At 40.4% G+C, this 12,500-nt stretch overlaps 1 protein-coding gene across 1 annotated transcript in view; it reads right to left on the reverse strand.

Moving 5' to 3' along the window:
- Positions 1-6,038: 6,038 nt before the first annotated feature.
- LOC149099110 (uncharacterized) overlaps positions 6,039-12,500 on the reverse strand; it is a 19,833-nt gene continuing 13,371 nt past the window's right edge. The window contains exons 5-7 of the mRNA XM_089276757.1: positions 7,547-7,651; positions 6,490-6,840; positions 6,039-6,104 (exon numbers count right to left, since the gene is read on the reverse strand). Of these exons, the coding sequence (XP_089132883.1) occupies positions 6,039-6,104; positions 6,490-6,840; positions 7,547-7,651 (522 nt within the window). The remainder of the gene's footprint in view (positions 6,105-6,489; positions 6,841-7,546; positions 7,652-12,500) is intronic.

Genomic DNA, 12,500 nt, shown 5'->3' on the forward strand with positions numbered 1-12,500 from the left:
CGAGTTTCTTTTCAGGACTTAAAATTACGAAACACGCCTAGAGTTTGGAGTTTTACAGCTGTTTCTTTTTTTTTGTTTTTCACGTAGGCCTGGTTTGGATGTCGAATTACATATGTGCCGAATCATATACCAATTTGAGTCGCTTCGAATTAAAAACATGCGGCATTTGATTTAGACGTGGCATTTCACATTTGCCAAATCGCAATCGTGAGTGCAGGAAGCACAGTGATGGGCATAATGAAGTTTAGTTTTTTCCTCCCGATGGCAAGTTTGTGATGGAAATTATTTAGGCAAGGCTAACGCAGAGAATGGTGAACATCTGGATAAAATGAAACACTCTATTCGTATCTTCGTATCCTTTAAAGAGGCCTTCCACGAGCGTAGTCCAGAAATGGTTAACATCTATGACGACATCCAGCCCTGGTACTCTGAAAAGGTCAAACCACAAGACCGTGAAGAACAAGGACTTGAAATCTTGCGCGATTTATGATAGAGTACCTCGAGTAATTGCACAACCTGTTACAGCTCATCCATCCTTGCCGCTCTGGGGACTGGGAAGGCTACCTGATAGCGATGGAATGCCTGATAAAGTACTTCTTTGCACACAATCTCCTCAACTGCGCTCGACTAATGCCAGTCCACCTTGCGCAGATGAACGCACTCGAGCGTGAGGACCTTATGACATATGAGGCATTGAAGTCCGAGGATTTTGTTGAGCGAAGTCAGAGATCCCGTTCACGAGGTTGTTCACAGATCAGATGCTAGAACAGGAGATCAAAGTATTAAAGCGCCACGGAGGTATGTTCGGGTTAAGTCAAGATGAAGCCGCCCTAGATCACCTTGTCACGTCACTGCATCTCTACCATATGGTAAAGCAATAAAACGTGTCCGAGGCTTCTGAGCGGAACGAACACTATCAGCTGTCTTGGGATGTTGCTGTAAGGACGCGAAAAAACGCTGAGAAACTCCGCCAGTCGATAGAGCTGCACTGCGAATGCAACTCATTTACAGTTGAGTCTCCCTTGAAGAGTGTGTTGTCGTCAGCTCTTGTGCCTGAAAAAGCAAAGGAAGATATCCTGTGCTACGCAGAGAAGGGCCAAAAGTGGTTTGAAGCATTTGTTGAAGACAAACTGTGGCAATCTTCTAAGGACTCCTTATGAGACGCTATGAAAAAGCTGAGACTGGTCACTCCTCCAGACCTATTCTTTTTTTTTAATCTCTGTAGTGTATATGTTGAAAATATTTATTTCGGTTTTAGCTCTAATTTATAGATTTTAATTGTATCATTATATAGTATATATCTAGTATTAGGACCTCTATGTAAACCACTTTTAGTGATGGAGCTTCCTAATAAAAGATTGTTACTACTACTACTTTGTTCGCCAATCGATTATTAGCGTGCTTCTCCAGCAACACAATCATCAAGCTGGTCATGGTTTACAATAACAAAATCAAATGTACCGTAGTTTCTCGGTTATAAGGCGCACTCGGCTATAAGACGCACCCCAAACTTGGCAACTTAATCATGCAAAGTTCCCAAACTGAAAATTATGTGAAAATACTCGGTTATAAGACGCACCAAGAAATGAAGAGTTCATAAAGATAAAATTTTATTCTCTTGGCACAATTAGCACGCGAACTCTCTGTAAACGTGAACAAATTTCAACAAAAGTGAAAAAGTCACACATTTAATGATATATACGAAAACAAAAGCTAAAAGTTCGCACCTCTAATGATAAACTTGCGTGTAAACAAACAACGCATACACGTTAATTTCAGCTTTCCTGCTCAGGAGACATATTTCGTTTTTTATAAAGATTCTAATAAATATTCAACGATCCGAGAACCAGAGATCCAGAACCTTGGAGTTCACCGGGAATAGAACAGTTCCAGTGTTGTCATGCGGTGCCGACAAGCAGAGTTTCACAGTTGCACTAACGGTGAAAGCGAACGGCGAGAAACTTCCCCCGAAGGTCATATTCAAAGGAGTTCGACAGCTGAAAATCAACGTGCCACCAAGGATGCAGGTCTCCGTTCACAAGAAGGGCTGGATGGACGAAGAAGGTAAGCTAAAACACTGTTTATTCTGAGCAGTATCTTTTCAACAAGCGAGCGAGACGAGTACACTTCTTGTTTCTCAGAAACGAGATTCGAATTTCATTGCTGACGTATCGTGTTATCTAGCACGTGCTGTTTAGCATGTACGCGCGTATGCAAATTTCAGTTTGTTAGCTTTTCTCGTGCAGTTGTTTAACACAATGCGGCCTTGATAATAAAGCTTTCTAGCATTCTAAGACTGTATTTCTTATTAATTTCTAGGAGTAATGGAGTGGATTCGACGCAATCTTCGGTACACCCCAGACCAAAGAGCTCTCCTCGTGTGGGATTCATTCCGTGGGCATTTGACAAACGCCGTGAGAGATCTTCTGGCGAGGCGAAACGTAGTAGTCGCAGTTATTCCGGGTGGACTTACGCCCGTGTTGCAGCCCCTGGACAAGTGTATCAACAAACCTTTTAAGACCAAGGTGCGATCCCAATACCAGACTTGGATGGTGAACGGTCCGTTCACTTACACTCCGTCGGGGAAGAAGCGTGCGCCGAGCAAAGAACTGGTTTTGCAGTGGATCCAAAAGGCATGGCAAGAGATACCCGCTGATTTGATCGCGAACTCATTCAAGTGCTGTGGAATATCAAATGCTCTGGACGGCACCGAGGACGAAGCTGTGTGGGACGAAGAAGAAGCTGGAGACGAGGAAGCAGATGATGAACTGGAGAACGAGTTTGACACGGATAGCGAGGAGGAAGACTAGACATCAATAAATTTCAAAACAACAACAACGGCTCTTTTCAGAGCCACCCGGTTCTTTTCAGAACCACCAAATCTTAAAAAAGTCAATGACCAATGTTTAGTGTCTTTTATTTGTCTAGTTTTAACTGTAAGTTCCGGTAAAATTGCTGTCGTTAGATTTTTTGCGCGAAAATATTCGGCTATAAGGCGCACCCCAATTTTGGCAAAAACTTCCCAAGAAAAAACAGATTTTCCTCGAAAAAACTGTGCGCCTTATAACCGAGAAACTACGGTAGTTTGATTTTGTTGCACTCATCTAGTGAACGCAACAACTGCTGATCCCTAACCAGGTGTTGTGTTCACTAGATGAGCATTTGTCGCAAGAGATTTGTGTATCCTCTCCGGACACTGACGTACTAGTCCTGCTACTCAACTTGATTTCCAGGGGACGTCATGGAAACCTGAATAGCCTGAATTTTTGACAGGCAAAGGTGCAAACTACAGAGAGATTGATGTTACTCAGCGAGTTCAAGCGATTGGAATACACAAGTGTCAAGGTCTGATTAGATTGCACCACTTCATCGGATCCGACTGGGGAGAGAAGTTTGTTGGTATCATGAAGAATTCCTGGGTGAAAGCTTACATGACACTCGATGACGACCATCTCGCGATCGATTGTTTCAGAGAGCTTGGTGAGGGTCTTATCCAAAACCAGTTAACCAACGGAGAACTGCCAACTCAAGTTAAAGACCTAGAGAAATTTGTCTGCCAAGTGTACTGCAAAGCGGGACCTACCACCCTTCCTGAACTTCGATGGGAGCTCTTTTGACTCAGTAACTTGGAAGGTGAGATGATGCCATCAAGCGTGCAAACTTCATAGCCATGCATCACAAGTCCTATACCAGCTGCCCAGATCTTCCCCACATTAAAGAGAACGGCTGGAGCGAAAACTAAGGAGCATACGTGCTCGTTATATGCTTGTCTCTCCCTGCACCCCAAGCTGTTATCGAGCTTACCAAATGCGGCTGCAAGTCAGACTGCGGGGGACTCTAGCTGTTTCAAGAATGGAATTCCATGCACTCCTCTTTGTTAATGCGTTGGAAAAACCTGTACAAATCCATTCACAGACGGCACACGAGTTGATGACGAGGATGGTCTTAGCGCATGAGAACTTAAGTCACATTTTATGCACGAACACTTTTAACGGAACTGTAGATTAGTATTATACAGAACAGAAAGAAGACGAAAAGCGTCTGCATTGTTACTATGGGACGAACAAAAGTCAATGATATTTTCCCATGAGAAACTGAAAGAGTACAGGCGTTTAGCAGAAAAGGAAAATAAAAGAAAGATCTGCACTTAACTGGACATCGCTCATAACGGAAATCATTCGTTAGTTAAAGTTTATTTAAAATTCACTGTTTTGCTTTAGAAAAATGAGAGTTTGAAAATCCAAGATGGTGGAGCCAAGATGGCCGCCACCAAAATAGCAGGTAGTTAAACCTGACGTCATTGCTGGTTACCATGGTAACAAAGTCAAGTCATACGATGTACGTCATCAAGAGTAAGCTTCGGACAACGTTTGGTCCTTGTATCTTGAATCTAAGAGCAAAGATATTCTCAAGACTTTTTTGCATCTAATTAGCATAAATTAGCATAAATTAAACCCTTAGAGTAGCCAGAAACATGGGAAGACGGGATCGGAAAATTTGAACCCCATCGGATTCTTATTGTTCGGCCCAAAATAAGTGCAAAACAGCGAAAAAATCAATTTCGGCATGAAAGTCCTACGGGATTACACGCCGTACCGCACTATGCTGCTTGTGAGGTTTGTGCCACAACCTACATTTGATTGCACTTACGTGCCGCCATGGTCAACGTTCTTCTTTCACATTTGAAGGCTGAAAGCGTATGTCAGATATGGCATCGTAATCCACTATACCAGGACACATTGCAAAACGAGAATTCACTTGAATTTTTCCCAGCACACGCTCCACAGCTCCCTTGTCTTTCAAGTCAATCGTTCCCTCCTCGAGTGTTTTATAAATAAAAACTTGAAATTTGTAACTTCCGGAGGGACTAAATAGTAACCGGACTGGTTGGTAGTTTCCAAGGTCTTCCCTGTAGCTCTTTTCCTTTTTGAGATAAACACTGAGAGCCGCGCTGCTGCGATGACCCGTTATTAATTCCAGCTCACAGTGTAGTGAGCCGTCTATATGCGTGATGTTGATTTCAAGTTCTTTCAATACCTGCATTTCCTTAAATTTATTTAGCTCCTTGAGGGCTTTTTCACGAGAATGCTCTTCGAACTGATTGCGTCTCTTCGACAGCAAGTTTTTCAGGGATTTAATTGCAAGTCTAGGACTTCTTCTTGCAGCCTTTTTAACAGGAGAAACTGGAGCGGATGTGTCACCTTCTGATTCCACGTTTTCGCAGGGTAACACATCTTCGATCATACGCTTTCTCCCTGAAGAACACTCCGCCGAAACACCATCCGGATTTTCAGTAGTTTTTCGACTTGGAGCAATTTTGCAGTCATTGCTTAAATTGATGCCAAAGTCTAGATGTCTGTATATTGCTTCTGGAAGAGGCATATTGAATATTCAACAGCCTTCCATGCGGTGCGCCATTATCATTGAAATTTTCCTATCACTACTAACCTCAGATCGAGGTTGCACTCTGTGTGAATGTCAGTTCGTCATTTTGGAGTTGACGGCCTCTGCTGCCTTTGGAAAGCAAAATCCAAAACAAAACATAATTTTATTGAATGCAACATTTTATAACCTTTCTATTGATATATAGTTTGTGGGGGTTTCCTTCAAAACAGCGCGTGTACAAATTTTTTTCTGGAGTACACCCACGAAGGTTTGAAGTAACCTTAAAGAGTGCAATGTCTGTAGTGTTAACCTCTATGGGCTGGGCTTACACCTGAGGGGAGGGGCCATTATTGGCTTATTAGAAGTTTATATACCCACTCTCCCCTTCAATAATTGAAACTGAATTTGTATATGATTAAAATATAAACTAAAGTAGGTATTAGTAATTCTAGTAATTATATTCTTAAGTGCTCAGAGTGAGAATGGCTTGAAGCTTTTTGATATGCCTTGGATTCTTTTTTACTTCTTAAGGCGCAAGCACTTGGGCAAAGTCAAATAAAATCGAAACACAAAATTCAACTCTCCAATAAGGGAGCTAACACCTCCCTGTTTCACAATGTGAAATAAAACTTTGAATGTCTTGCTGTCACATTTTATTTTGCAACCAAAGCAAGCAGAAAGTATTCAAATGATGGTCTGGGGTAGCCAGTGCTTGTAACCTTGGAAGGGTACACACAGTCAAGAATCACATAAACTACACTGATAATATCATGGTTGACAAGTCACACCTTAATTCTGCATGAAATTTCAGTGTTTACTCATAATCACATGTGAGATTTTAAAATTGCCATGGCAATGTTTGGGCGTGAAACTTCTCAATACTAGAAACATGTCAAAAATCCATGATTGCGAGTGTAATTTGTCACTCATGATATTAATAGGTAATCAAATGGTATACAATTATTTCACTTGCATTTTGTCAAAATTCTGATTATAAGACTTTGACAAAATGTGCATGAAATTATTTTCCAATTTCACTTGTTGCCATTTGATTATCCATACTAACAGGTCACTAATGATTTTCATATATCAGTCAGTACTGACCTGCTGCCTGACAGCCCAAGCTGGGCCATCAGGAGCAGGTCTGCTTGACATGCCACCAGAACGCCTAGGTTTTGCCATTGCCCTTGCGTGCAGAGTTAGATTATTACAATGGGCTTTGTCCAGCTTTGCTTTGATGCTGGTGAGACTTGTCCTCTCCCATGAAAACTTTCTCTTGGCATAACCAACAAGTTTCCTCTCCTTCTCTCCTGTGATGTTGTCTTCTTGGTCTTCATATTCAGACTGCTCACTGCTCATATTATCCATGTACATGATCTCCATTGTTAGCTGCCTCTCTCTGAGTGACATAGTTTCTTTTATGATTTCAAAGCTGGAGCAACGTCTATCCAATTTCTAATGAAATAGAAAAAAATTTTCAGTTAGATGTACAATAATTGCAAAAATGTAGAGGTGTATGAAATTCAATGTGTCATACATGTATCTGGAAGATAATTTATCCTAAAAAGGTTTAGAATAAAACAAACTGGGTTGATTGGAGTTTATTTACAATTCATATTAAAGCAACAAAAAATAGCAAAGATACCATGATACCATGTTAATGTCGTCAATCTATAGTTGATAGAATGTAGGGTAAACTCTTTATGTTGGTATGACATGCATTATTACATGGCTAGCTCTGTGAGTGGGCAAGATGAATCAAATCCCGCCCTGTGATTGGCAACCTGAGCAGGCAAGATGGAGCTATCTTGCCCACTCGGGACTACCCGGCGCATCTCGCAAGAAAAATTTCCCCGAAAGCTATATAATGAATCCTTTATTGACCCAGCTTGTTCGGTCCAGATGGCTTGATATTCGCCTCGTTCTTTTTTTGCGAGTTTATGGACCTTGACTCCGTCTCAGTCCATAAACACGCAAACAAGAACTTGGCCAATATCCAGCGATCTTGACCTCACACTTGGTCAATAACCCATATATATTGTGTAACATGATATTGGTGTTCACTTTTATAGGATCCATCAAAAAGAAGTAAACCCCACGATTTAATGTCATTCACTGCTCACTAAATTCACTTCTGTATCAGTATACATGTAAAACGTACATTTAGCAGACATCTATTCCTTTTGCACTTCTCTTTGTGCTCCTCATTTTCCCCTTTCTTTATCCTTTGGTTTCTTTCTTTAAGAGTTTTGAAGTAGCGATAAAACTGAGTTATTGAGGTAAAAAGAATCAACACTAAATACATGTATCTTCTACATAGGGATAAGAAGGATCCAAAGCACCATAACATGTTGAATCTCTTGGTATGATTAGAGCCTATGGACAAGCTCTCTAGTGGTGTATACCAGGCAAAGCCAATTGATAAACCAATAATCAATATTAATCGATGACAATTGATGAAGAAAAAAGTTGTGAGCTATCGATTGGCAATAGTAATCAATACCAATTGATTATTTGAGTGGTATCAATTATTATTGGAAATTATTTTTGTCCTTTTACAAGTTACACCAGGTGACAAAATTTGTCTATGTAATGGTTTTATTGAGTCGATTTATCATAGCCTGTGTATTTTTTACAATCTTGACAACATAACAAGAATGGACACAACTGGCAGAAACATTTTGGGTTTTAAATCTTTCTTTGCTAGTTTATGACACCAGAGGAAGCTCAGTCCAGAGTAGCAGCAAAAAACCCTCCAGTCTCATTGCAGTGTAGGCAGTAAGATGAAGCAAAATAAACAACAGTCAGTGTTCTAGTGATTTCAATTATTTGCATTGGGAAACAAACGCAAGAATAGATCTTGGAGTACGCCAAAAGGAAAATATAATCTAGTTCAGCAGTATACTGAAGATGAATGTCTCATGTTGTTCCAGGTATTGTTTTACACAATAACTAAGCCATCTTTTAATGGTCTGGGTGATTTTTGTCAATTTTTTTATAAATCGATAACAGTCGATATCCCTGAAGACAGGAATTGAAGGGGTGAGTGCAAAACCATGCTAAGTGACGATTTTGCGTGTGTTTTTTTTCCCTCAAAAGTGCCTGAATTTTTGCAAGTGGTTTTCAATTTAATAGAAAAACATCACCCTGTATTTTTTTTTGCTGGTTTGCTCTTCATTTTAGAGAAATAATGTATGCAAAAAAAACTCCGCTTTCCTGCAGCATCTTTTGGAGATTGAGAAACAAAAGAAGTCTTTTGTTTCGCTGAACAATGAAATCAGCGAAGCGTCACTTTAGCCACCACTTGATGGAGCTCTGTTGGTGCAAGCGATTAAAGCGCTGCGCTGCAGGCCGTTGACTATTACACTGAAGGCTGGTTCAACACCACATCACTCAATTTTTTTTCATTATCTCTCTTCTTCTTTTTAAAACCAAAGCACCCTTTCCGAGAACCCATACTATCGATACTGCTAAAATTAACCGTTTTTCAAGTTCGTATTTAAGTCCACCTTCGATTAATATAAAGTTCCAGAGAAATCGGCGAAATGCCGTCGCCAATAAACTCCAAGGTCTTTTTTTCAATAAAGCAACAGCCTGAAGCAAAGGCTCTTTGCCTGAGCTGCCTCGTGTCACTTGTCTAGCACAATTTTAAGACAATTTCAAGCGTAATTTTGTTGTTTGTTGCTTTCCTTCATTGATTGAAAAGATGGTGATATCAGAGGAATCGAGAACACAGACCAAGTTCCGGGCAATTCGCGTATTGCTTCGAAGTTTTGAATTCTGGTCTCATGCATGCTAGCCTGTGTACAGGCTACTCTCATGCTAATGTGAAATGTACCCGTTTATACCTCGGCTAGTTATTGAATTCTGAACTCTCTTGAAACTCACCCACAAAGTCCTACAGTAAATGCAGCATCATAAATCCGGGGTCAATATAAGGCCATCTGGTATTGCGTGACAACCCCGTCTCCACCGCCAGGAATAAAAATTTAGCGAGGCATTGTTAAAGTTCCAGTTTATTTACGTTCTTGGATTCTACCAACAAAGAGATAACATCGTTTGATTGCCATACAAAGCAAATGTTAAAAAAGGAGTTGATTGCGCAGTCTACATTTGAGTCCTCACGCATCACGTCTCCCCAGCAGGCTCTCTTGACAGTGGTTACTGGGGACAACAAACACGTAAGTGAAAGAGTGCATAAAGTGACACTGAGGTCAGACATGGCTTCCTGGTCAACAACAACTTTCATGGTAAGTTTTACATAAATATTTAGGACTTCTTTACTCACCGGAGTAGTTTTGACAACTTAGAAAGCGCCAAGGAAAAATAATTTATTATTTTGTTATTGATTAGCTGACAGTAGAGGACCTGCAAGTGAAGGAGTATGTTGAAGAACTTATTGTGTACTTGCAGGGCCGGCTGCAAGAGCTTGACCAGGTGAGTGGAGTTAGTAAAGGCTTTTCAGTTTTCGTAATCAATATAGTCACCTGCAACACCCGATGTTAAATAACTCCATCGTTTATTCATGTTTCAGAATCGACCAAACATGGGTGATTTTGAAAGGTGGTAAGTTCCTTGCACTGAATGCGTTGATTTAGTGAAGTTAAATTATGTTAACAACGGAGTTCAAAGCCTCTTGACGTAGGAAAGAGTTTGTATTCGTTTGCTTTTCGAATGTATGTGTCGTACTGGAGGTGTTCAGTTTCGAGAAAATGTAAAGACACATAGAAGTTGCATCTCCCGAAGTGACCACTCTAAGGGCCTCTTCATATGAGCCTGGTCAACCGGGCTTGCTCGGTTTCCGAGATCTTGCCTCACCACTCTTTGCTTCGTAAAAATTTTGATGTGTTCATATGAGAGGCCAGGCTGACCCGGTTACCGAGATCTCGGTAACCGGCACGAAACTTTTTAGACAAAATTGCTTCGCTTTCGCAACATTTTTTGTCTTGTATGTGTTACCACTTAAGGAGTATGTGAATTAGCTTTATTAGTAAAGTTACAACAGTCCACAAAGCTACGACGGCCGTGAATGATACAAGTTTATGTTCGACCATTCTGGTTGTGTTTCTTGGATTTCATCCCGGCAGACCGGGCTTAAATTTCCCATATGAACAGACAGCAAAATTTGTCCCGATAACCGAGCCAGCCCGGTTACCGGGCTCATATGAAGAGGCTCTAACAAGCGACACCACGTTTATCTACTAACATCTGGTGACCATAGTTCAAGAAGTTGCATTTGAATCCATTTCCTGCCGAGCGATGTTAAGTTCAAACTCCTGTATAAGAATTAAACAACCTTTCTCGATAGCCTCAAAGCTGGTCCCTAAAAGACTAAAACTGGTTATAACGCTGGTATACTAGCACCATCCTTCGCCAAAACAAACCGGAAACAAAGATGGTTAATTTTAGGTTAAGGCCAAGTCGCACTGGAGGGCAATTTCAGATTTGTTCTGGACAAATCCGACTTGAAATCGGCCAGTGACAAAATATTTGTCCGGAAAGCTACAGTCGCACTTGAGAACAAAACCTGTGATCATTAAACATGTAAGGGCCTGGCAAAGGATAGATCCATCCTGGTGGATATTGTGGAAATTCATACGGGAAAAATTGGTCGCCCGCGCCGGGATTCATGTTGTTGCAAAATGAGAACGTGATTAATTTTACTGTGAAGTCTATCGCATAGAGACTGCTACATATCACCTGTCAAATCATTTCTGAATCAAAACACCCTCACTTTTGTTTTCCAAGATTTGTCTCAATTTGGCCTGCCCCAGAGGTAGTCGATGGCATCTTTGAAGTTTGTCCGTCCGCGACCAAATTTTGTCTTTTGGGGAACAAACCGGTCGCACTTGGTTTTTCCTTGTGATGATGGATTTTTGACATTAGTACACAGTTTTGTCCTCTAGTGCGACTTGGCCATTACACAATACCTTGAGAGTGCTACTTTTGTCAAATTTTTCTCTTTAAGCCAGATCTAAAGTTTGCTATAAAATCTAACATTTCCCAAAAAAATGAAAATAAAATCTTGAGACGTGCGTGAGTTATTGTGAAAAAATAAAAGTTAACCACGCTTCTCCTCTTATTGCTGGTTTTCAGTGTCACGCCATTCAGAATAGATCAAAATAAAAATCAAAACCGTTCAATAGATAAAGTCCAGAATCTGGGAAATGAAAGAAGGTAAATATGCAAAGACTCTCTCCAAGATTCTAGTCACAGCAATTTTTCTTATGCAAGATATCCGGAGAAATTTTTTACCCAAATTTATAGAGATTTGTATGGAGAGGCGGCCGGAAACCAACAGAAACATCTGTCACTGAGTTTTGCCACAAAAGCGAGAATTTGTCTCTCGAGGAACTCTAAAACATTAAAATAATACTTTTTCTAAGACATGAACTGTTCAGATAGCCAAATTCCCCGAAATAAATAACTTTTTTAACCATCATGACAGCTCTCTAGGCTGTCATGTAAATGCCGCGTCACGCAAAAACATAGAAATTCAAGCATACTGTATCACAAAAACCAAGAACCCATTCGGAGCGAAAATTTGTATGAATATTAGTTTTCAGCTGCTCTTATACATCATTAAAGTAAAATCTCAGGAAGATCAATAGTTTTGTAGTCTGAATTTTAGTGACGTCACGTGAAAACCAGCTATAATCTTCATTGCTCGCCAACATTTTACGCAATACGGCTTCCTCCGCAAGCTCTTATAACGAGGGCCTCATTAGCATTGTTATGTTTACACACTATTTCCAGTTGTATTCTCGAATCTTCCATGCTACCTATCACTCCTTAATTGAGGTCATGAAACGTGCTGGACAAGGAAAAGAAAAGTCCTTGGACAGCGACTGAAAGTATCCACATAATACAATTTGGTTAATACAAGTGAATTAAGAGACTAATTCTCTTTTACCTAGGGACCAAATGATTGTCTGTAATGCTGAGTTCTGCGCTCAGCAATTTCAGATTGGTGAAGAGAATGGTAAGTTAAAACTTAATGTACTCGTAAAAAAACAAGCCGAGTCAGCATTTCTGTCAAGCTAGGTTATCATTAATAATCTCTCTTCTTCTCTCTTTGCAGCTTGAAGAATAAAGTGTTAATTGAAAAATGTAAA

This window comes from Orbicella faveolata, unplaced genomic scaffold (assembly GCF_042242905.1).
Source record: "Orbicella faveolata isolate gen_17 unplaced genomic scaffold, um_ofav_v1 contig_46, whole genome shotgun sequence".
NCBI lineage: Eukaryota > Metazoa > Cnidaria > Anthozoa > Scleractinia > Merulinidae > Orbicella > Orbicella faveolata.